Raw genomic sequence first — 24,331 nt, 5'->3', positions numbered from 1 at the left:
GAGGGCTCGGGCTGTGCTGGGCCCCGTGTCGGAGGGCAGTGCAGCGAGCGGCAGGACGGGGCCAGGGCTCTTCCCCCCCCTCTCCCGGGCGTCTCTCGGCTCCTTCGGCTCAACTGTAGCTCCCGTACTCCTGGAACCGCTGCTGCCAACTGTGCCCTCGGGGGGTGTTTAAGCGGCTCTGAAAGGGTCACGTAGGAGCTGGGAAACCTTCAGTGGTCATCGAAGGACGCAGTGGTGCCGCTTTTGTGGGTGTCTGCTCATAGAAGTGGTTTCAAAGGGAGGAAAGTTCTGCTCCTCCATTTGTCCAGAATGGTTCCTTTTTTCTTTCCTTTTTTTTTTTTTTTTTTTTTCTTGTTAGAATCGTGTTTTCCTTCAGTCATACAAACGAGCTGTGCTTGCTCGGGACGGGGCAGAATGTGCCAGTTTGCTCTTGCTTGCTCTGTAAGAGGGGGTCAGAACAGTCCAGAAATGGGCTGCGTGGAGAGGCTTGGTACAGTTTAGGTTGTAAAGAATTCCAGCTCCAGCTGGGTCTGAAGGCTCTGCAAACACAGTTCTTGTTTTGGTATCAAAGTCAGCTGATGATTAAAGGAAGGAGGAAGAAGTGGTGAAGGTCACTGTCAATGGTAATGTGGTGTATCCTGATGAAGGGCTTCTGTTCATATTTATTTTTTTTATTTGTTTCTATACAATAAGGATCTTAATTTTCTTGTTGGTCTGTATAGCATGAGTTTTAATTTATATACTTATAGGTTGGTTTTTTTTCCTGAAATTGTAGTTCACATGTTTCTAATGTCTAAATACTCTTAGACAAATAGGGGAGGTAAATTAGTCCTAATGTGTAAGGGTGGGGAGGATATGCACTCAATTTTAACCCTGATTTGGAAGGAAGATGACTTCTGTTATCTGTAGGGCTACTTGGATATTGCAAAAGAGTAGCCTTTATTCAAATAACTTCTTTCCATTGTTCAAGGATTTACAAGACTGGAAGTTATTTAGTAATGGTATATGTCTTTTATTTTAGCAAACTTATAATTGGCTACAATTTAGTGTGTATGTATGGCTTATTTTTGTTTCAGGTAATCCACATTTTAAATACTTTACAGAGCTTTGATTTCTCAGAAAGTACTCAGTACAGTTTTAGGGAACAGGATACCTGAAACCAGATTTTTATTTATATTTCTTTAAAATATTGGACAGATATTCTGGTCTTTAATACTTTAATAAGAGGTGTCTCAAATCTGACTTGTATTTCTAGGTGCATTTTAATTATCAGTCAAGATGGATATCCGAGGTGCTGTAGATGCTGCTGTCCCAACAAACATCATTGCTGCCAAAGCTGCTGAAGTTCGGGCAAACAAAGTAAACTGGCAGTCATATCTCCAGTAAGTAAAAATTTCCCACGAAATTTTTCCCTCTTAATGTTAGACTTCTTGAGATTTTAAGCTGTGTCGGAACATTAGGTTGCAGTGAAGAACGTTCCATGGAAGTAGCTGGTAAAAGTCCACATTAAATGGAAGTGGTTGTGGAAAATTTTATGACTTATTACCAGAAGAGGAACTCTATTTTTGTCAACTCAGTGCAGCAATATCAAATAATAAGTTTGCACAAATGTGTGGTATAATTGTCCATTTTTTCCCTCCTCATTCAAACACCATTCTCAGGTTTAGCCTTATTGGGTGAGTACTGAATTAAGAAAAGTTTGCAGTAATAATTGTCTTATATGTAGGTCTTTTATCTCTATTGCTGAAGTGCTTTTTGTGGGAATACAAATTGTACTAGCGAAAGTGGACTGGTAGTCCAGGAAAATAGGCTGTACCTTAAGTCAAGGAAGAGCAGTACTGGAGAGCAATTGAAGCAAGTAAATCAGGGAGTAGGCTGAAACAAATACTTTGGTGTGGGGAGAGCTGTGCTGCTGTTTCAGGTAAGCTCAGAGTTCACTTTGACATGGATATGTTGGCACTAGGAGTAGCAAGAGAAATACTGTCCTAAGAGGATATAAGGGCAAACTGAGGAAGATAGATTTACACATGAAGTAGGGAACAGGGAGCAGAAACAGACTTTCACTAGTCCTCTGTGCTCTGAAGTGAAATGCAACATTCTTGCAGCCCTGCCTTCCTGATGAGAGGCACCTCTAAGAATACTGACAAAGTGTGAATTGCCATTATCTCATGAGGGTCCACGTATATTAGCAAATTACCTCATAGTTCATTGCTCTGTAACTAAAGTGACAGAAATCTTCATGATTGTAGAGGTGCAAACCATACTGATGATGCTTTGTGATTATCAACATTACCCCACTTCAAAAAGTTTTTTTCAGATTGCTGTCATACATATGTAAATAAGTTTTGTATATTAAGATAACCCACAAGACTGTACATACACATGCAAGCTGAGAAATGCTAACCCATTAGAAGCTTACTAATGACTACCTGCTTTGCCCTGTCCTATGTATCTCAGACTTGCTTATTCTGTTCATTGAATTGTATTATTTTTATTCTCTTTGTGATTGTATGTCTGCGTTATAAATCTGGATAAAGGAACTGATCTACTGAGGAAACTTCTCTTTTCTAGGCTATTTTTAAGATGGATCAGTTCCTGGTCCAGTTTGTAGTGTGGTACTCCAGTGGCTTTGCAGGCAAGAGAGGAAGGGTGGTGTGGTAACTTGACAGTGGCAGCTACCAAGCACTTTTCAAATTATGACTTTTGCTGTTACTGTGTGCCCTGTTATCCATCTGGTAGGAAGTGTGTCCTAAGGAAGCCTGAGCAGCTGTGCTGTCCTAGTGGCAAGTTTGCAGTTACTTGTGATGAAAGAGGGAGTACAGTTGTGCACTGCTTATATAAGTGAATATGAGACACTTCCACTGCTTCTTGGGTGGTTTTGACTGTAGGACTGGTAAGATTAATCTGTTGCTTTTGTTAGTATAAGGGATGATTCTGTTTGACAAGGAGTTGTATTTTGAATATTAATGTAGTAATATTTGTTTGACTATGCTTTTTATAATTTTCATTCATTCTTGGGATTCTCTTTCTCTGGTGCTGTATAAGGATGGGGGGAGTTTTGTTTATAAATCTGTTACCAAATTTTTATATAGCTTCTTTTGACCAGGAGGCAGGGTTCTTTTTCAGGATTCTATGTGTAGAATTTGACTTAGTTTTGTTCCAGAACCTGTGAAAGAAGAATATATAGCTATTTCTTCTCTTTGAGCCAACCAAGTTTTGGAAGCTGTTGTAGTCTATCTGGCTAGTGTTTGTGATCAGATTGTGGGACTGTTTGATGCTTGATGCACTTTGTATGTCAATGACAGTGTGTCCTCTTTGTTTTTGCTTTGAACTGAATGTAATCTTGTGTCTTGTATTTACTGATAGCAGTCTGGCTGTGTGGCTGAGGTGGCTCAAGGATTGACTTAAATGGTGCCAGAGGGATTGTGGAGCATCGTGAAGTAACTGTAGTTCCTTGATTGAGGAGTTTTCTTATAATTAGTTATTGAAAAACATCAGCAGAACTTTTGTGCTTCTGAAGAGGAAATAAAATCATAGCTTGTGTTGGACATGTCCTTTTTACAATGGACAGGCTTGGATGTGATAGTATCTTTGAGGCTGAGCTTTAAGGGATTTCTTCAAAAGTCAATCAGTGCAGCTATGTTGACTCATTTGTAGAATGAAGCACATTATTAAGTGAGTGGAAACTTTATTCTGATGCACCTGTTAGAGGCAGCTCAGATTGGTGTGGTTTTTGTCTTAGAGCAGAAGGAAAATGCGTTCCTGGTGAATAGGAAGGACACTTCTCTTTCTTTTGAGCTCCTTTTTCTGATGGCTGGTGCACTTAGTGTGGTACACTTGCATATAAATCTATGAAGGCATACTTAAATCTTCAGATGTTTTTACATTAGAGGAAATGTTTTTGTTTTCTCTAAGTTCTCAACACATTAGCTGAGGCATCACATAATTTGTGCTCCTTAAGTAGTATTTATTTAGTTGAAGTCAAAGAACTTCATGAGATGCTTAAAGATTGCATTGGTTGCAACAGCTTTGGAGTCTGGGTCACACAGAAAAGTGTTCAAAAGTTCTTTTCTGCTATCTGTTCTTCAGTGCAGAAATAAAATGGCTCACTAGTAGTTGGTCAGACTCTAGTAGCCTGACTTCTCTTGTAGAGTTAGTTCAAGCTAAAGATTAACTGACATAGTGTTTATTCCACCTCTGAAGGTTGTAACTGTAAACTAAGTATGAAACTATGCTAACACACATCTGCTGACTTCTGATGTTTTTTCTGTATACAGTTGGCACAAAAGTGAGGTATTTAGGTATTGCAACTGTACATATTACCAGTTTGATAGTGTGTTCACTGCTCCCTACAAAATTAGGCTGTGGAAGAAGATAATTTGTTTTCTGGTGCTAAAATTTACCATTTCTTTGTGTTGAATTCCAGCTAGGGTCTGTGCCTGAGGGAGAAGGAAGTAGCAAAACTTGGAACAGTGGAAGGCGATGTGTAGGTCTGCCAACCTTTTGGAAACTAAATGCAGTTGAAGGCATTAGTTCTGTACGGACCTTCTTGCCTTTGGTTCTTGAGACTTGTAACAGTTTAGAAGTGTGGATGCCCTTTGTGGGTTGAAAATACAGTAGGTCACTGTTTTGACCGTTTTGTGATTGCTTTCAGTGTTTGTCTCAGGGTGTCAGAATGCCTTTGGGGAGGGTGTGTTGGCTTGTTTGAAGTAGGTTTGGGTTTGCTTTCTAAGGGTAGTGAGTTCTGTAGAAAAATGAACTTGTTTCAGAATTTAACTTGTATCTTACTGTACTGTAGGTTTTCTAGATATACAGCACTTGACAGTACTTCATATTTAATCAGGTTAGATACCTGTTGGTTAACTTGTAAACAGCTTTCCATGTGTCTTCAAGTACTTCACATGCATGTTTGAGAATTCTGATGTTAAAATATCTATTCTATGTTCCCGGGGGTGGAGGAACCTTCTAAAGTGGTTAAATATCTCAGACTTTAAACGCCAGTCTTATGTTAGAGGAAATATAGAAGTTTGTTAATTTGTAGTATGTGGGGTTCTTTTTTTTAAATCTGGTCCAGTCTTGTAGAGTACATTCAGCCTGTTTTACTGTTTCAAGTTTGTATATGTTAAAACCGTTGAGCAAGTGTATAAAATGAGTGTTTCTGGGTACATGCAAAGTACTGTAGAAACCTGGATAAAAGAAATTTTGGCTTCATATGACCTTCATATTTGCTGCAGATGCAGTAAATTTTTTTGATATTAAAAACAACAACAACAAAACCAACCAATGGAAAAACACCAAAAAATCCAAAATAAAAATCAAACAAAAATACTCTAACCTCCAGAGTGTCTTTTGTTAAATCAGTAAAAAAAAAAAAAAAAAAAAGAACAAAAGCTACTGAAGGAAATGCATAATTAAAAGAAGGAGTCACAAGTTTCTGAATCATATTGCGAGACCAAGAAATTTTAAAAATGGTGGTTTTGCAAATTCATGCTTTCTAAATCTTACAGTTTGATTTTACTCTCCTGTAGCTAGTGCTCTCGAAGGCAGGCCTTGGTATATCAAGCACAGATATGCTCAGACAGCCTGTTGTGGTTTAACCTAGCAGGCAGTTAAACCCCACACAGCTACTTGCTCACTCCTCACCCACCCCAGGGGGATGGGGAAAGAATTGGGGAAAAAAAAAGAAAAGAAGGAAAATTCATGTGTTGAGATAAAGAGATTGTAATAGGACAGAAAAGGCAGGGGAAATAATACTACTGCTAATATAAAATAACAACAACAAAAGGATTTATATTAAAACTAGAACACAGCACTGTACCAGCCACTGGGAAGACCATTAATTCTGTCCCAGTCGAAACCAAGACACAGTTGAAGCTCAAAGTGACTTCTCTCTTGACAAAAGACTGTGTAGACACATCCTGGAAAATAACAAATTAAATGCCTGTTAGGGATAGAAGGAAGCTTTGGTTACTTCTTTTCTTAAAGGTGCTGGGAAATTCCTTTCTCTTTGAAAAGGGGATGAGGAAAATGTGTAATAGGATCATGGGACCTGATATCAGCTGTCTGAGGCTGCTCTGCATTTTCTCATGGTTCGTTGGTTGGGTTTTTTTCCCCCTCCAGCGGTTGCTGAGGTTTACTACATAATCAATTATTTCAGTATTAAAATGAGATGAATGGAAATAGATGCATTTGAAATTACTAAAACTATTAATCAGATGTGTGAGTTCCCTGATAAAATATTAACGACTGGTTTACAAAGCTCTCAGATCGCTTGGAATGTTTTGTATGGCTTGGAAGGTGTCTTTTTGAATGGTGCTAATAAAGCATTAAATAGTAAATCCTAATGTCTTTTTTTCTCAAGGCAATATCAATCCCCATATCTTTTTTTCTTTATTTTTTTTTCCCTGTGGTTTAATGTAGGATAAAAGCAAAAACTTGAAAGCTTTTTTCCTTGGCAGTTGGCAGACCTCTTCTAATAGCTTGGCTATAAAGAAGCATCTTTCTTCATGAGCTGAGGCTTTCTCCAGCATTAAAACTGAAAATTAAGGGTTTCACCTTATGTTGTCTTTGAAGTGTTTTATAAGTGACAATTTTCTTATAAACAAGCAGCTTATCTGGTTGCTTTTATATCAATATGATCCATCCATCCCTGGCTTGGCCAGCATTGTTTGAAGCATAAGAGGTTTTTAGTTATGGGTCGTTAAATCCAATATTTGTGTCAGATGAATTGTCCTCATCTTTCCACAACTACTCAAATCCATCCTTAATAGACAAGAAAGAATACTGGTCCATCTAAAAGGCATGTGTTAGCAGCATGGTCATCGTCAGCTGATCATATATAATTCATCTATAATTAGTTATGTTTTCGTAGAAATTAGTCAGGGACTACCCTACCACTGGCTTTGTGAGTCTTCCATCTAGTAAATCTTAATTACCTTTCTTTAGTGCATATGAGGATGAAGCAGCAGCTGGAATACAGGAATAGCACATGTGGTACTAGGCTGTTTATATTCTTTGCTTGAATAGTAAATTGGTAAAAGATGGCTCTTTGATGAGACCATGCTCAAGACATAAGCATTTAAGTTAAAGATAAGAACACATTGTAGATCTTATTTGTTTCTGTATTTCAAGAAACCAGGTGATTTTGGAAAAAAAAAAAAGTGGACATTTCCTGTAAGTTTACAAGGATTTTAATGTAACCTCTAGTCATGGAACTTCTGAAAAGTGACCTTGAATGTGGAAAAGATAAGTTGAAAGAGTCCATCCTACATAGCTTTTCAAAGTGGAAGAGGCATTTGATTCAGTGGAAATATTAAGAGGACATGAGTCTTGGAAATAACTGAAACAGAGCAATGTCTAATGCTTTTATCCCCAGTGACTTTTGTATTGATAATGATGTGCACAGTTTTCTTCTTTCCTGAAGCACTCATGGTATTACCTAGTAAAGGAAGTCACCTGTTAAAGTCTTGGATATTTTTAGGACTAATTGATTTACAATTAGTTTTCTTACCTGAAGAGTACCTGATTGTACTATTTTGGCAAGTTTGTTATTTCTTGTGATGTGCAAGTAGTGTGAAACTACCAGGAAAAACTGAAATGTTGTAATTAGCAAAAGATAAAAATAAATTAGCAACCATGTTCTCTGTCCTCCTTACAATTCTCTTCAGTGCTTGTGGCAAACTTAAAATAACAATTAATTTTGTTTTTCAACACTTATTTCAAGTGGATTAGACTGTTATTCATGTTATGTATTATCTTGGCATAATATGCAAAATATGCACTGGAACAGGTTGTCCAGAGAGGTTATGGGTGCCCCATCCCTAGAAGTGCTCAAGGCCAGGCTGGATGGGGCCCTCAGCAACCTGATCTGATGAGTGACATCCCTGCCCATGGCAGAGCGGTTGGAACTAGATCTCCAAGGTCCCTTGACAAACTCCCCCTCATGGAACCTTTCCACAGGATACAGTCTTTCAGGGATGGACAGTAACAGCATAGGTCCTGCACGGGGTCACAGGTCCTGCAAGAAAATCTGCTCTGGTGTGAGCTTTCCATGGCTGTAGTTTCCTTCAAGGCATACCTGCAGGCTTCATCATGGGGCCTTCCATGGGCTACAGGTGGATCTCTGCCCCACCGTGGACCTCCATGGGCTGCAGAGGGACATCCTGCCTCACTGTGGTCTTCACTATGGATTGCAGAGGAGTCTCTCCTCTGATACCTGGAGCACCTCCTCCCCTTCCTTGTGCGCTGACCTGATCTGAGAATATGTTTCTTCCACATATTCTCAGTCCTGTCTCATGGCTACAGCAGTTTTTACTCAATAAATATATTATCACAGAAATGTTACTGTTGTCACTGAGTGGCTCAGCTTTGGCTCGTGGTGGGTCTGTCATGAGTCTGGCTGGAACTGGCTCTGTATGACATGGGGGCCACTTCTCCTGTCTTCTCGTAGCAGCCACCCGTGTGGCACCCCTGCTACCAAAACCTTGCCAAGTGAACCCGATACAGTTATTTCAAACTTATTGTTCATGTTACTTATGGTTTCATATTTTGTTTTTCAGAGGGCAGATGATTTCAGGGGAAGACTGTGAATTTATTCAAAGATTTGAACAGAAAAGGAGTCCAGAAGAAAAACAGGAGTTGTTGCAAACAGAAGGCAATCAAGTAACCTTTCTTTTAATGGTCTCTCTTTTGTGGAGGAAGATGGAAGGAAATTTTCATAGTAACTCTTATTTTATTGTTGGTTGTATACACTTAAGATGTTATGGAATAAGTATAAAACTTGCTATCCTGATTCTTTTTTTTCCCCTTGGATATAGGTTGGATGTTATTTTTAAAATCTATTAAATAATTATCAAATGTCATCTGACTTTGACTCTGTTATGGGACAAGCCAGCTCAAGTCTTTCCTCATCCCAGTTTTCTTAATTGCGCACACTTGTACTTGAGTCATTTTTTTTAAGCTTTTTTCCTTGTGGTTTATTGATGATGGCTGCTACCAGAGAGATTTCTGCTTAGTTAGCTGAGTAATTATAATTTAGTTCCAATAATAGAATCCACTGACTGCTAAGGTGGATTCAGTTAAACACAGGTGTCTAGTGTCATTTTAAGCCTGGTAAGATACAAGATATCTGCATTGGACAGAGCTGGTTCAGGACTGAATCAGCCCTTCTGGAGTGAGGCAGGATGCTCAAAGACACTTTACTGACATTTGAATCAGTAGAATCTCAGCCTTGAAACCTGAGGTTCTAGCACACAATATCAGACATCAAGAGGATTGGGCGAGGCAGAGAAGTAGGTGAAGAGTAGGTTTTTTTAAGACACAAAACTTTCCAGCCTTTTTTTCTACTTTAATTTTAGGTTTTTCTGTGTTTTTGTTTTTTATTTCCTCTCTAAATTGTATTGTGTGACTGTTATGTAATGGACTATAATTTGTGTAGTAGCAAACACATATATGGTGTAAATTATACGTCACTATATAATTATGATGTAGCAGTTCAGTTCTCTTTCCGTTTTAGGTTGCACATAGTGAAAGGGAAGGAGGAAGTAGTGTTGAAACCATTTCAGCCTGTAATATCTGTTGCTGAAATTGTAAAATAGTTCAGGAGGCACAGCTCAGATAGGAACAAAGATTTGTCCACAAGGTATATAGTAAGTGAAGAGACAAGAGTGACCTGTCTTCCTCCCTCCCATTCATGTTGCTGAAACCTTCTTGTACTTTGTCTGAGTTTGTTGCTGTTATTTCAATTTACTTGGATCTTCTCACTACCATAGGAAAGGATGCTGAGGGAGACTTTTCTAATCTGACCTCCAACAAAGCATCTTGATGACTTTCCCTAGCGAGTACTTATTTCATTTGAAAGCCATAAAACAATTTGTAAAGGGTAATGATCAATGTGACAGAAAATTTTCTTTGTGAGATAATGTCAAATGTATTCATCTCTCATTGCAATTAAGTAAGATGTTGGGATGCTCAATGCTTATGTAAGACTTAACTGTGAATTAATGAGGTCCTGTTTTATATTATCAAAAGGAATGAAGACAATTGCTAATATTAATTTTAATGTTTCTCTTATTTTTCTAGTGTGCTAAAACATTTATAAACTTGATGACTCATATCTCCAAGGAACAGACTGTTCAGTACATTCTGACTATGGTTGATGATATGCTGCAAGTAGGTCAATAACCTGTATTATTTTTAAGTCTTTAAATGCATGCCTGGATGTTTCCTTAGCCTAATTTATGTCTCTTCAGGTGTTTGTCCTACTGTGTTAAAAATATTCTTTTAAATTTTCAGATCTTGTCTTCAGAGATTAAATGTTGGATCTAAAGTTGTAAGGGTAATTTAGTCTTGTGTGTGTGTGTGTGTGTGTGTGTGTGTGTGTGTATATATGTATATGTTCAAAATCTGGAAATAAAATATACCTGTATGCTTGTCTGTGGGTTCTCAACCTTGTTTAAAGCAGAACTGGGATGTTAAGGCTGGTATTGCATAGCAGTTTCTTTTATGTGATCTTAATTTGCAGAAATTTTTTTAAATACTTTTTGCACTTAATGTATTGGCTTATATTGTGGTGGACTTGACAGTGTTAGGTTAATAGTTGGATTTGATGATCTTAAAGATCTTTCCCAACCTAAATGATTCTAAGATTCTGTGACCTGTGACCTCAGCCTTTCCTGTTGTGTAGAAGTTCTAACTTGAAGTTGTTGAGGCTTTTCCTATGAAGGTGTTAATTTGGCCACCCTCAGCAGGAAAGTTTAGTTTCTGCAGCTTCAGGTTTCCAGCATAAGTTAGTTTAGTTATAAACCAGGAACTTTTGAATTAATGTGATATACAGCTCTTTGTAGCTATGGGATGCAGAGGCTTATGAGAGTAGGCTATTAAATTTGGTCTCAGGACTGCTGAGCTGACTGGGACAACTGAAGGGGAGGCTTTGCTCAATCAGATAATCCTGCTTTTACATTTCCTTGCTCTGAAGTAGGCTAAGAGAAGTATTTGGAGTGGTGATGTAACAAGATGGGTTGAGCTGTATGAGGTTTTCTCCCGGTATTCACAAGAACAATCTGTGTTTGACAGTTTCTCTTCTCCCGTTTCATGTTATATTTGATACAAGGTTACAGTGAAATGTATCTAATGATATTGGTTTATGTCATCACCCTAGGAGGTGAACCATATGAGTTCTGATGCCAGCTCTGAGCATTCAGTATTTCAATAGGCAAGTCGAAAAGTGTGAACCTCTCTGCAGTACGTATAACATGGGGATTATGGTGTTCTTTCAGGCACTTGTCTGTGCAGTTGACCCCTAAGTGAGTGCTCTGACATCTAGGATAATACCTAGTGGTGGTGACAGCAGTTTATTTATCTGTAGCTTTGTCACTCTGACCTCTTCCTCTTTAGATTTACTTTTTTGCAAGTGTGGCACAAACATCAAGAAGCAGAGAAGACAAAAAGGAACCTCAGCATCATTTCTTGATTATTGCACTGAGTTGGAAGTACCTTGTTTTGTTTTATATTTAGCATTTGATGACAAACTTTATCTCAGTGTGTGAGAACTCTGTTCATTATAGCTACTTTTGTGAGGAGTGAGTCTCACTTTCCGTGCAAGAAATCAGTAGCCACAGAAGTAATAATTTCTCTTAACCTTCTTCAGAACTTTTTGTGAGTGTTAGTAGGTCTTGTTTTGCTTATGCACTTTGCTCTTAGCACATAGCTTATAGCTACAGTACATGATAGCCCCTATCATCTCTTGTGCTGTGGAATTAATACCCCCCCAGGTAAAGGCTTTCACTGGCCCACTCTTGAACAGTGGCATTGGTTCTAGGTGGTTACAGGAAGTAGTTTTGAGTAATCTCTTATTTGCTGTATTGTTTGTGTCATAGACCCTGCAATTAGCTCAGTTGGTCAGAACATGGTGCTAATAACACCAAGGTCATGGGTTTGATCCCTGGATGGGCCATTCACTTAAGAGTTGGACTTGATGATCTTTGTGGGTCCTTTCCAACTCAGAATATTCTGTGATTCTGATTAGTGGTTAGATGACTTTATGACATTGCTGTGTTCAGGGCCTTACCCTGCTACAGAAGTGGCATGTGTGGAATTCTTAATGTTAAACATAATGGCTTTAAATTGTCCGGGCTTTATAGTGATACGGGAGAATAGATATATGCTAATATATAATGTTTGAATTTGGATGCCTTTTTCATTTTAGAAATTCTGCTTCAGTTTTTAAAAGGCTGCACTGGCTTTTGTTAATGCTGTGTGTGAATGCATTATTCAGGGATGTCTTGCTGCTGGCATAGAGGGCTTGTGTGTAGGCATCCACTTGGCTTCATCCCAGGGACTCCTAATCTGCCACATCTCTATGCAGCAAGGCTGAAACAGGGCTTCTGTTTTGTTTTGGTCATGTTCAGGTGGTAGAACATGCTGTCAGTGATGCCTTATGGACCCCTGGTTTCATGTTTTCAAGGTGTAAGATTCTTGTCAGAAGGCAGTATATTGGCCATGACTGTCAGTTTAAGGCAGGTTCTCTGCAGACTTCATGGGCAGAAGAACCCACAGTTTCATAAAATCATAGAATGCTTTGGCTTAAAAGGGGATCTTGAAGATCATCTCATTCTAACCCCTGTGCTGTGGAACAGGACACCTTCAACTAGACTATGTTGCTCAGAGCCCCATCCAACCTGTCCTTGAAACCCTTCAGGGATGGGGCATCCACGACTTCCCTGGGCAACCTGTTCCAGTGCCTCACCACCCTCAGAGTAAGGAATTTTTTCCTGATATCTAATCTAAACCTTCTCTCTTTCAATTTGGTCCCATTCCCCCATGTCCTGTCACTACATGCTCTTGTAGTCTTGCCTCATCTTTTCTGTAGTAGATATGGAGTCTCCTGTCTTGCCTGAGTAGTCTTAATTCAGTATATTCAAAGATTTTAAGCAAGAAATTGTTCAAGGATGTGGCCTGTCATGGTGCCGTTGACTCTTTGAGTAAAATTTGCCTTGAACATGGATGTTCGCTGCAGTTTCACGAGATGAACTAATGAAATAATATTTGAAAGCTGCTTTTGATAGCTGAAACTTCTAGAAACTATCACAGGTAACAGTATCCAGATTTTGTCTGTGTTGATAATGAGTGACTGTGGTTCTTCTGTTATCTTTCTATGCTTTTCTTGTGAGGTGGTAAAAATTACATCAGCTGTGTTCTGAGCACACCAAAAGCCTACCTGAATGTCTAGGATTGTTCCAGCAGTTCTACTTACGGATCTGATGATTTTTTCTAAGAAAAATTTCTTTGAACTCTGGCAAATATGAAATGAATGTGGTGTTTACCTTGTAAGAATATTGCTATTCTGCTTACTTCTGAAAGTGGAGAGTGTTAGCATGCTGGAGTCCTGGAGGAAACATTTATTTTTCTATTCATCTGATAAATTCTTGGAACAGTTTCGTTGGGTTAGTGACCCCATCATACTGTACAGTCTGTTACTTATAAAATCTTTAAGAATCTACCCTGTAGTTGGTGCAGGTAGTACCACTCAAGTGAACTTCATTATGCTTTTTCAGAAATGGTAGATGCTAAATTATTCAACTGTTGGTGTGAGAGCTTCAGGATTTTCTTTTTAGCAGCGTAGTCAGTAGCTGCCTAGGAAGGTGCAGCACTACAAATTTCAGGGCCGTAGGCAGTTTTCCACTCCTTCCCTCCTGTCTTTAATCCTGCACCTTAACAGCAAACCAGATGAGTCTTCTGATTGACAGTGTGTTGAAGTTATTTCAGCATTTCTACTTCCAGACCTGTTGGTCTCCTCCTTAGTTATGTTGTAAACTGAACTCATTGATCTAGTTATTTTTGATCTTTTTTTTTTTAGCTAGACTGTGTAGCACAAGCATAGATGCAAACAGTAATTTATTTGATCCAACTGCCATTTTTCATCAAACAAGCCCTCACAGAGTGCAAGCTCTCCACCAAGGCACTGTGTTCCTGAGATCTTACTTTTTTATTTACTTCATAGTTTGAACAACAAATTTCAGAAGCATTTCTGTGTGTTTTTTGACACATGCCATATAGAGCATTGATCACTGTAAGGGTGATAGCTGGCAGATAACTGGTGACACCTCAGCTTCCCGAGTCAGTGATCAGGACAGCAATTTACAGCTCATGTGGTACTGGACTGTCATGGTTTAACCCCAGCTGGCAACTAAGTATCACACAGCCACTTGCTCACTCTTCCACCAGCTGAGTGGGGAAGAGAATAAGAAGAATAAAAGTGAGAAAACTTGTGGTTGAGGTAAAGACAGATACTTTCAGTGAAGGATTGGTTGCAACTCTGATGCTTAGTAAGATGCCAGTGTTTGGATCACAGATACATTCAGGTCATCATGTGCTTAGTGGATCTTAGATGGATATTCCAACAAGGAGGCTTGCCTAGCTGAGTCTTGGTCCATAGAGTTAACAATAAGGTGTAGAACTGATGGACAAAAGCCTTTCTAGCTAGGGGACTTTGAAAATTGAAATGTTCGGATAGTGGAGACTGAGATACTGTTCTCATGCAAGTTTTCCAATACAGTGTTTCAAACAGTTTTGTCTTCCTTGATAGGAGTTGCATACTTGCTTGTAGTAGCTTGACTTCAGTGGGGAGACATCTCTTCAGAAGGAAAGCTTACTATCCACCAGGCTGGAAAGTATATGGAAGTGTTTGAGGAAAAGCAAGAATTCAAGTATTAGATTTTTTGGGAGACTGTCTATATTTTAGGCTACTAGGAAAGAGCAGGGCTTCCCTTTCTCTTTCATGTTTGTATGGCCTGTTGTCTGGCCTGCTTTAAGGAGAACTGTAATAGCTACTTTGCACAGTGATTATTAGGTGAAATACTAAAAGGCTGTGCACAGTGCCCAGGTTCAGGTACTTACGGTCACATATGGTTCAGTATAGAGGCCCTGGGGAACAGACTTCTGGTGGCTGTGCTCTCTCTTAGGTATGCAGGTTGCCTGAGAACTGCTGAATTAGTTGTAGCCTCATCTGGTAGAGAAGGGCTCACTTCCCATTGAGAGGAATAGAGAGGCAGGGCTAGTTTATGCCTCTGAAGTTTCACTTGTAGCACATGGAGCCAAGGTGAACAACAGGCTCATGTCTAGAAGTAGCAATACATGGAAAACTTTGTACGGACTTTAGTCATGCATAATTGATTGGATGAAGAGTAGTGTTCCTCTTAAAAAATGACAGTAATTGTCTTGTTTCTCATTTCTCTCATTCTACTTACTACTTCAAACAGATATATCCATTTTTGCTCAAGCAGGTGTTAAGAGTGCTGAGATATAACCAGGGTTTCAAGGTTTGTTTCCCCTGGGCCAAATCTCTAACCATAATGTTGAAGTGCTGAAATGAACTGTATCCACAAGTAATTGTCAAACCAAAAAATTTCCATGGGCTCTTACATGCCAGGATGTGCTCTGATAACATGTGCCAACGTCACAAGGAGCAAATAACTGCGTTAATGTTGAATGCTTTTGCAAGTCCGTCATCTTTTCCCCTCTCCTAATTTTTGCAGGAAAATCATCAGCGTGTTTGCATCTTCTTTGATTATGCAAAACGTGGCAAAAACACTGCATGGTCTTATTTTCTGCCGATGTTGAATCGACAAGATCTCTTCACTGTGCATATGGTAAGTTTTAAATCTGAAGATGGCAACAGAAAAGGCTGGTTCTGTTTTTCTTTGTAAGATTTTGGATTTTGAAGCTAAACTTCTGCCTGGCCTGGAAAGTTTGCCTCTTGCACTCTAGATGAGTCATTCTTAATACAGGCTTCATTTAGCCACGTTTTAGAAACAAGAGTTACATTGTTTACTGACTTTTTTTTTTTTCTGGGAGATTAGAGCAGGTTTTAAAAACTCGGAAAAGCAAGGATTTTAGACATAATTAAGTACAGGAAGACATACCTGAAAAACTGACTTCTATCAGAACTGCCCGTCAACACTCCTCATGCTGTACAAATACTAGAATTTAAGTTTTCATCCTGTACAAGGAAAATATCTTTACCTTGATGAACCTTATTTTCTCATATGCTTGAACTACCAACCGATTCACTGAAAGCTGTGCAAGTGCTGCTCAGCAGCAGCTAAAACACTGATATGTTATCAGCATTGTTTTGGGCACCAGTCTAAACCACAGCATCGTATGGACTGCTATGAAGAAAATTAAGTCCATCCTAGTCAAACTCAGTACAATCATATGCATTGTATGGTTTCTGCTGTATTTTGAGCTACTGGGTGCTGGTTGTGTATATGGAGTAACTTTTCTGGAATTCTTTTGTCATCAGTGGTAAGAACTGGCTATTTCATATTGACAGGGTTTTTTTCCTTGTGGGGCAAACATATGGCTGTATTACTGTAAATTCCTAGTGAAGACCATAGTTTCCACCAGTGAAACTTACATTATGGCTTGAAGAGGAGAAAGCTGCATGGCTGTGAATTGTTCTTCACTGCATATGTTTATGCTGGCATGAAATGGTAGAATGAAACCAGGGGCTCAAACTGCAAAACCATGTACCTGGCCTGCATTAGACTGTACTGGTGCAAGGATTCCACCAGGCAAGTCATGCTGTTTGCCCTTAGGTGTGGCCGGTGCAACCCTGTTTGGGGCTGTGCTGCCACTTGAACAGTTAGCTGGCCTGTTCTCAAGGAAAATGTCAGGCTTGCTTTTTTTTTTTTTCTTCTTCTTTTCCTTTTGTTTCTTTTTCTTTTTTTTAATCTAACTGATTGACTGTGTGGATGTGAATCAGGTTTCTTTGTGCAGCTGAGGGAGGAGGTGGCTGGGGTTTTTCTCGTTAGTGTAGTTTGTTTCTTGGTTTATTTGGTGGTAATGCTGCTGAACACCCATCCTGCAAAACTGCAGTTTGAGAAGTTCAGACAATTTTGACTTCCCAAATATGCAGGTAAAATCTGATTTTTTTGACCTCTTGCAGTGCCAACTAATTAGTCTCCCTGGAATGGTGGCTTTTAAATGTGTGGAATGGAAATTTTGATCTTCAGCATTTCTTTACTCAGAGAGTGTCTGTGTTTTTCAGATAACATTTCCTTTAGGTACTGCAGAGAACCTCATGTGAAGTGAATCTACTTTAAAACACTGAGTTTACTGCCTTATTATACCTTTTCATAACCCTTGTGCATATTTTTTTAAAGCATGTTAATGTTTTCTAAACCAAGTTTTAGGATTGTGTAATCTTTGTTGTTTTTATTTTATTTTCCTCCTTATTGTGCATCCTGGAAGACTTTTGTTGCCACATCATTGCATTTACCTAGCCAGATAAAAATACTTACCCTCTGTCTAGGCTTAAATTCTGCTAAGTGTAAACGGTCTCTCATTTGTGGGCCAGGTAGCAGTTTTAACTCAGGGGCACGGTAGACTAGAGAGCTAATGTCTTGTAAAGCTGGAGGGATTTTACAGGGTTATTTGATTGCATTCAGAAGGGGATTTGATGCATTTTAGTGTAGAGATTTTGTTCCAGACTCTCACTTGTAATCCTCTAGAAATCGGCGGTGGTGGTGCTGCACATGTGAATGCAGTGAAGTGGAAAGGTGCCTGGAATAGTCTCCTCACTGCATCATGGAGCTGTATACAAGCAAATGAACCCCTACTTCAGTAGTTTATTGATTACACTGCCTTTTTATATGTAAGCTGGCTCAAATGTTTTTGCAAATAAGTTGCAGGTTACAACATAGATTTATTTCAAATATAATTTGGAGAGGCTGACATAGAAATATACTGTTGTTTCAAGTATTCTTGAGCCATAGGCATCATGAAAATTTTTAACCTGACTACATTTTTACTCCTCAACTTCATTCTTAAATTCTACCTTCCCTTTGGGTTTCGTTTTTGCTTTTCAAGCCTGCTCACGCGTGTTAGGCCATTAAGTGTTACTGTTGATCAATTCTGACTGTAATGGTGTCCTACAGCAGTAGCCCATTGATAGCTTCCATCCATCTTCTGAGTTCTTCATTGGTACCTTGTGAACTTCAGCAGCTATGGGTAACAGATAACATTGTGAAAATAAACCAGTTACTGGAAGTAGAAGCAGCAGAAAGCTGAAAAGAAACAAAATTACTAGGCACAAAGAGTCGCCTACATAGAAAACAGGTAGATTTTTTTTAAGGGACCGTTTTTTCCTTAAACTAGGTTTCCAAAGCTTATAGGCCTTCTCACTGAATTCTGAAATTGTTGTGTTTGAAAAATCTGTTTATTATTATTTTTTCAGGCAGCAAGAATTATTGCCAAACTGGCTGCTTGGGGAAGGGAGCTTATGGAAGGCAGTGACCTGAATTACTATTTCAACTGGATTAAAACCCAACTCAGTTCACAGGTAAAAAGCTGCTACTTCTGTTTAAACATTACAGTGACTTTGGAAACATTTTCTAAGAATATTAGCATATAGATGTGCAAACAAGAGATATAGTTTTAGTTTTGGGTTTTTTTAAATGAGATTTTACTTTGTCATTTCTAAAACTAAATATCTTTTATTCAAGCATGTAGTTTTTAACTTAGTATTTTACATTTTCTACTGTAGTCCTTGAAATTTAAATTTTAAATGAGTAAGCTTTTTGCCTTTTCTGTTAGTTAACAATAATTTTTCTTCTAGACACTGAGAAAATATGCAATGGGGCTTTTTGTCTTGCCTCTGTTTTGGTTATCAGAACTTTTTGCAGGGAAGAAAAATCTCATGGCAGCAGGAATTGAATGTCAAAAGTCTTTTCCAGTTGACTGTAGTATAAAGCTTTTATTTTTAGTCTTGTCTCTTGAAATTAAATAAATTCTGGCTTTTTTGGACATCGTTTTACGGTATTAGCTCAGTATGAACTGCTTACTTCTGGCTTGTGCTTCAAAGATAATTCATTCTCCTTTGTATTCATTTTTGCAGATTTTTCCTTCAAAAACCTAGTGATATATCATTCTCTAAGGTAGTGTTGTAGCAGAAGTGCATTCTGAAGAGTGGAGAAACATACAGTAGATTTAGTAATTGTGTATTTCTCATAGTTTTCTAAACTGGGTTTATTAAAAAGGAGTTTTATATTTTTTTCTTTGAAAGTAGTATATTAAAGTTGGAATTTCCTTCAGAAAGATTCAAGACAACAGCTTTCAAATTCTAAGTTGAATATGTCTTGAGTAAATCTGTACATAAATAAAAATTAAATCTTGATATATGAGAATCAGGTTCAAGCATATTTTTCTAGACATGAAGTGTGCATGGGAAATAAATATAATACATTATGATAATGTGTTGAGCAGGAAAACTATCTAATAGATTCTAAATCTGTTCTTTTTCTATGACTAGAGAGACTGGAGAACCAGAAGAAACTTGGTAACAGCTGTTCCTTAGGGGTGAAAGACAGGTCTGAGTTTAAACTTTTTAATTTTTTTGCTAGAAGCTACGTGGTACGGGGGGTTCTGTGGAAACAGGAGCAGTCTCTACAAGTGACGTGAGTATATCTTTGAAATCTGTCAATTTACTATTTTGGGCAGGTGATACCCACTCCTTGGATTAAGATGCAGATCTGTTCTGGTGTCAGTGATAAGAAGTACTTGGAATTTGAATTGTACAGCAGAGTGCCAGGTGATGGCGCCAAGAAACAAAAGTATTTTTAAACGCTCATTTCACATTGAATGTTGGCAGTGAAAGTATATATTTTACAAGTTTGTTTGAGCTGTTAAAACTGTAGATGTATCTAGCATTCTCTTTGTTAAAACTTGAAAAAATTATGTGAAATTAATATTTGAACAATTTTAAGTCACTGACTCAGTGGTCTTAGAGGTCTTTGCCAGCCTAAATGATTCTGTGATTCAATATTGTCTGTTTAGGACGGAGCTGTTGGAGTTGTAGAAGAAACCTAAGGCTACAAAGCTTTTGGCTGTTGGGATGTTGAACTCAGAAAGGGCACATCAGATATTAAAGCTAATGTTGCCACTTAACCATTGTAGCATGAAATTGCAAGAGTACTTTCAAAGCTGTAAGCTTCTCATATTTGAATAGCTTGAATTCAAAGGAAAACGGATTGTCCTTTTTGCATCAGTATTTTTTTGATACTAAATTTCCTGTAGCTATAATGACTGCTGAGCCTGGAGACGAACTGTGGCAGTTTAACAAATGCAATGATCATCCTAACAGGATTTGCTGTGGTGTTGCGGCAGGATGAGGCAATTTATCTTAGTTCTTGGATGTGGAGTAGAATTCAGTTTGGTCTCTTGTTCCTTTTGCAACCTGAAAGTGTTCACAGCTTTTCAAAAGACTTAACCTGGAATTTGTTGTTCTTCTAAGTGTAATCATTGCTTTAAAGTTCTAATTTTCTGTAGAGAAGAGCATTTTAAATTGCCATCTGTCTACTGTTTAAAGTAGGAAAGATGAAAGACTGTTATGCATGACCATGGGTAGGGGGTGAAGATGAAGTATTTCAGTCTTTCATGTGCAGATCTTTGTGCTGCCATACTGTTAGGTTTTGTTAGACTGACAACCCTCTATCCCATAGCCTTAAAAGAGTAGATAGCTCTACAACATGCAACATCACTTACTATGGAGCTCTTCTGACTTGCTTAGAAATCTGTATTCGTTGTACTGTAGCACTGCACGGATGTGCTGTGCCACAGCAGGGTCCCAGAGCAGCAGAACTGATAGTGCAAATACGTTCTTGGGTAATTAAATTGGGCAAGTATTGTCCTAAGTTCATTAGTGTTCCAATTTCAGATCTAGCTTATGCAGGATTCTGAAGCAGCTCCTGACTAATTTATTTCAGAATAAATTAGAGATGCAGTTGTAGCATTTTATAATGAGGGCCGGAATCTATTATGAAATTTCAATTATAATAGTGTTGGAAGAGAATGCTTTTATGAAAGCAAACTCCAAGTTCAATAGTATACGGGCTGGTGATGCAGATAACTTAATATATTATTTGGGGTGGGAGAGCTGTCTATGTTTATAGCTGTTTTCTTTGCATGGGGTGTGAAAGTGAATACTTACCCAGGGAAATGAGTGTTCTGTATGATGATTTGGGCCTAGAGGTTCAGACTTAGTTTTTACATAAAGGTCTTGAATCTCTCATGAGAGAGAAACAGGATGAGTTACTCTTAATTTTAAATTCTGCTTATTGTCTCTTCTCTTTTCATATGGGATCACCTAGTTTCTTTACTTCATTAAATGTTTGAAAGCTTTGACCTTATATTATGTGAATGAGCTACCATAAAACTTTCAAAACACTTTGTAAAGAGAAAGGCTTATAGGAAAAAAAGCCCCAAGCAACATTTTCTCAGCAGCATATCTGAGTGTTAGTGAAGATAATGCTGACAATTGAGTAAGAAGAGAGAAAAATATGCTATTTCTGTTGTACCTTTGGATTTTTCAGTTGCTGTAGTGGGAGGGACAATGTGTTGACCAAAACCCATTTTTGAACTGCAGCCCATCTTATATGTTACTACACAGAAAATACATGTTTTACTGATGAAAAACTGTTTAATGTGACTGTTCATGAATGAAAATAGAGTTAATTGGTGCATCTCATCATTTTTCTGATGGGAAAGATTTAGTCTTATTCTTTTCTTAGCACATGTTTTTCTGGTGGCATTGTTTTTGTCTAAATACACATCTCATTATGATAAGTATGGTACTCTGTGGCAAATGCATAGCAAAATTGACAATTGTAAGGGCACCACTGCTGTTTTGAGTTGGAGTGGGAAGAACCTAAGCTCAAGATTCCTGTTTGCTGATTTGTTTTCCAAAGTTTGCTCAGTGGAATAACAGTTGACTCTCTGGATGAAAGGGCTCTGACAAGTATAATCAAGCAGAAGACAGCTTTCATTCATGGATACTGAAGGAAGGCATGTTCACATGTTCTAGTAATGTCAAGTGGTATCACTTGTGTAACACTTCTTTAGTATTCAGAACTCTTCTTGGTTTATACCAGTAAAGCCTAATTTGGAAAACTGAAGTTCAGCACTTAGTACCTAACTCTTCTTATAAGAAATGTCGTGTTGTTCTCTTCACCCAGAGTTCTCAGTATGTACAATGTGTTGCTGGATGTCTGCAGCTGATGCTCAGGGTCAATGAATATCGCTTTGCATGGGTAGAAGCAGATGGAGTAAATTGGTGAGCATCTATTTCAATTTATATGGATATACTTGCACCTACAATAGCACGTTCCCCAGTGACCTTTTTTGCAATAGAACTCTTGTAGTAGACAGCTGTTCTGTTTTGGATACAATGAGGTTTGTTTTCAAACATTAACACAGTCAAATAGACAAATGAAACTTGCAATGTTGATGCTTTAATGCTACTTTCCTTTTCAAGAAGAACTGCTTAAATATGTATCTGAAGGGAAAGGTACCCATTTGTCTTCAGCTGAAGGTGCACTGTTTATTATGTAAGAGAACAAGGACTAATGAAATGAGTTTCTGCTAATCATCCTTGTCTTTGAGTTTGGAAGTGTTCAGTCTGAAAACATTAATGAAAGGAGAAATTTTCTAGAGCTAAGCTCAATTTTTTGCCACACGTGACTTCAAGTAAGTCTTTCGTTTATCCAGATTCTCTTAATAAATAGCTTTGTGTGAGGCTAGGATGGTAGCACTAAACTTATTTAAAAGATGCTTGTCTATAAACAATTTTTCTGCCATTCATGCCTCTGTTGGGGGTTGTTGCTATATGATTTGCACTTTAATGAAAAATACCCCTGTATCCTGAAATGGAGAAAAGTCAAAGTTGCCAGTGAAGTAAAATTTCAGATGAAGTTCATATGTGTCAAGATGACACTATTGATGCAGCCTTTTTCACAAAGGAGGCTTTTTAATTAAGTATTAATTAAGTAAGCCTGTGTTTCAACAAATTTGAATTTGTCTTAAACTTGATAGCAGTGATTTTGAACACAGATTATTTTTTAAGTTTAGGTTGAGTTAGCTATTTCATGATGGACCTGGAAATTGCTTATTAAATTTTAAAAACTTCAGCTGAGCACATCTTCTGCATGATTTCTTCTTGGAGATCTTGATATTATTTATTTCTAGCAGTACTTTGTATATTTTTGTCTATGAGCCATTTTCTGAGAACTCACTGTTAAGTAATGAGTACTTCAGCTCATTTCAGACACTCCTGTGGAGAGGTACAATTAAGAAAACAAGTTCAATTTGTGTAGATTTTGTTCTGTCTGTTTACTCCTCCTTAACTCTGAGGGAGTTGCTGTGTGTTTTTCTGTTTCTCCTAGAATGACAAATAATGCACTAAACATGCCAGGGGAAAAAGTGTCCTGGTGAACCTGAAGATGGGTACAGTACCACATCGGTTCACATGGGAAAAGCTGCTTTATGGCTCTCAGGCTAAGGAGAAACTAACTATATCTTTAGAAGACAACTTTCTGAACAAGCTGCTTGTACAATGATAAGCAGTGATGCAGGATACTGTGAAGTGTGCACTGTATGCTCATCCTCAGCAGCTCTTTCCAATAAGTTCCTGTTAACCATTTGTTTTAATGTTTCAGGGTGGAAATCTGCAGTCTATAGAGTCATTATTTAAAAATTAAATGTGTACTATGTCAATTTTTCAGCATCATGGGTGTCTTGAGCAACAAATGCGGTTTCCAGCTCCAGTATCAGATGATTTTCTGTGTGTGGCTGCTGGCATTTAGCCCTCAAATGTGTGAATATCTTAGACGGTATAATATTGTCCCAGTGCTGTCGGATATTCTTCAGGAATCTGTCAAAGAGAAAGTAACTAGAATCATTCTTGCAGCATTTCGGGTAAGTACCTGTTGACTGCAATGAGGCTGTGCTTCTCTCCCGAATTCCTAGGTCTGAAATGTTGCTGATGGACAGCTGTTTGTGCTGGGCCACATTAGTAAACTGGATTGAAAGCTTAATTCTCCTTTTTTTTTCTTTTTTTTTTTGTGTGAGCTGAGTTTTGCTACAGGTAATAGACATGCTATTACAAGTAATAGATGTCTGCTATTCAATGTATTCTTAAAATAAGGTTGACTAAAAAACTAAACTATGTTAACACAGTCACTAGTGATTTTTTTTTAACTCAAGATTCTTTTTTCTATTTGTACTAGTGTAAAACAATTTAGTTACTAGTATCTGATAAATTTTGCCTTAGGAAGCTTTAATTAGCAAAATACTACTTTGAACACACACGTGTTTGTCCAACTGAGAAATTATTTTTATCTGCTAGTCCAAAAATCTCCTTTTGGTGGCTGTGTCAAGACAAAGGAGAATATCCATGTAAGAGTGATTAGTTGGTTTACTGTGTCTGCATTACCTGAAATCACTGATCCTATTTCAGATAAATTGGGATAACTGAGTACCTGGGCTTGATGTTTTCAAT

At 38.1% G+C, this 24,331-nt stretch overlaps 1 protein-coding gene across 3 annotated transcripts in view; it reads left to right on the top strand.

Annotated features, from left to right (window-relative positions):
• Positions 1 to 24,331, top strand: part of ATP6V1H (ATPase H+ transporting V1 subunit H) — a 47,884-nt gene that overhangs the window by 203 nt on the left and 23,350 nt on the right. The window contains exons 1-9 of one of the 3 annotated variants that reach the window (XM_051771911.1): positions 76 to 245; positions 1,256 to 1,382; positions 8,559 to 8,661; positions 10,081 to 10,170; positions 15,534 to 15,647; positions 18,236 to 18,340; positions 19,401 to 19,454; positions 22,011 to 22,108; positions 23,556 to 23,748. In XM_051771911.1, the coding sequence (XP_051627871.1) occupies positions 1,279 to 1,382; positions 8,559 to 8,661; positions 10,081 to 10,170; positions 15,534 to 15,647; positions 18,236 to 18,340; positions 19,401 to 19,454; positions 22,011 to 22,108; positions 23,556 to 23,748 (861 nt within the window). In that variant the 5' untranslated portion in view covers positions 76 to 245; positions 1,256 to 1,278. Of the gene's footprint in view, positions 1 to 75; positions 246 to 694; positions 713 to 1,255; positions 1,383 to 8,558; positions 8,662 to 10,080; positions 10,171 to 15,533; positions 15,648 to 18,235; positions 18,341 to 19,400; positions 19,455 to 22,010; positions 22,109 to 23,555; positions 23,749 to 24,331 lie in introns of those variants that run through there. The other 2 variants (XM_051771921.1, XM_051771918.1) reach the window with 2 other exon arrangements.

The sequence above is a fragment of the Manacus candei genome, unplaced genomic scaffold, assembly GCF_025592945.1.
Source record: "Manacus candei isolate 608988 ecotype Guabito, Panama unplaced genomic scaffold, ASM2559294v1 h1tg000008l, whole genome shotgun sequence".
Taxonomy (NCBI): domain Eukaryota; kingdom Metazoa; phylum Chordata; class Aves; order Passeriformes; family Pipridae; genus Manacus; species Manacus candei.
Note: the sequence above shows the minus strand (reverse complement) of the source record. Positions and strands in the feature narration are given on the sequence as shown.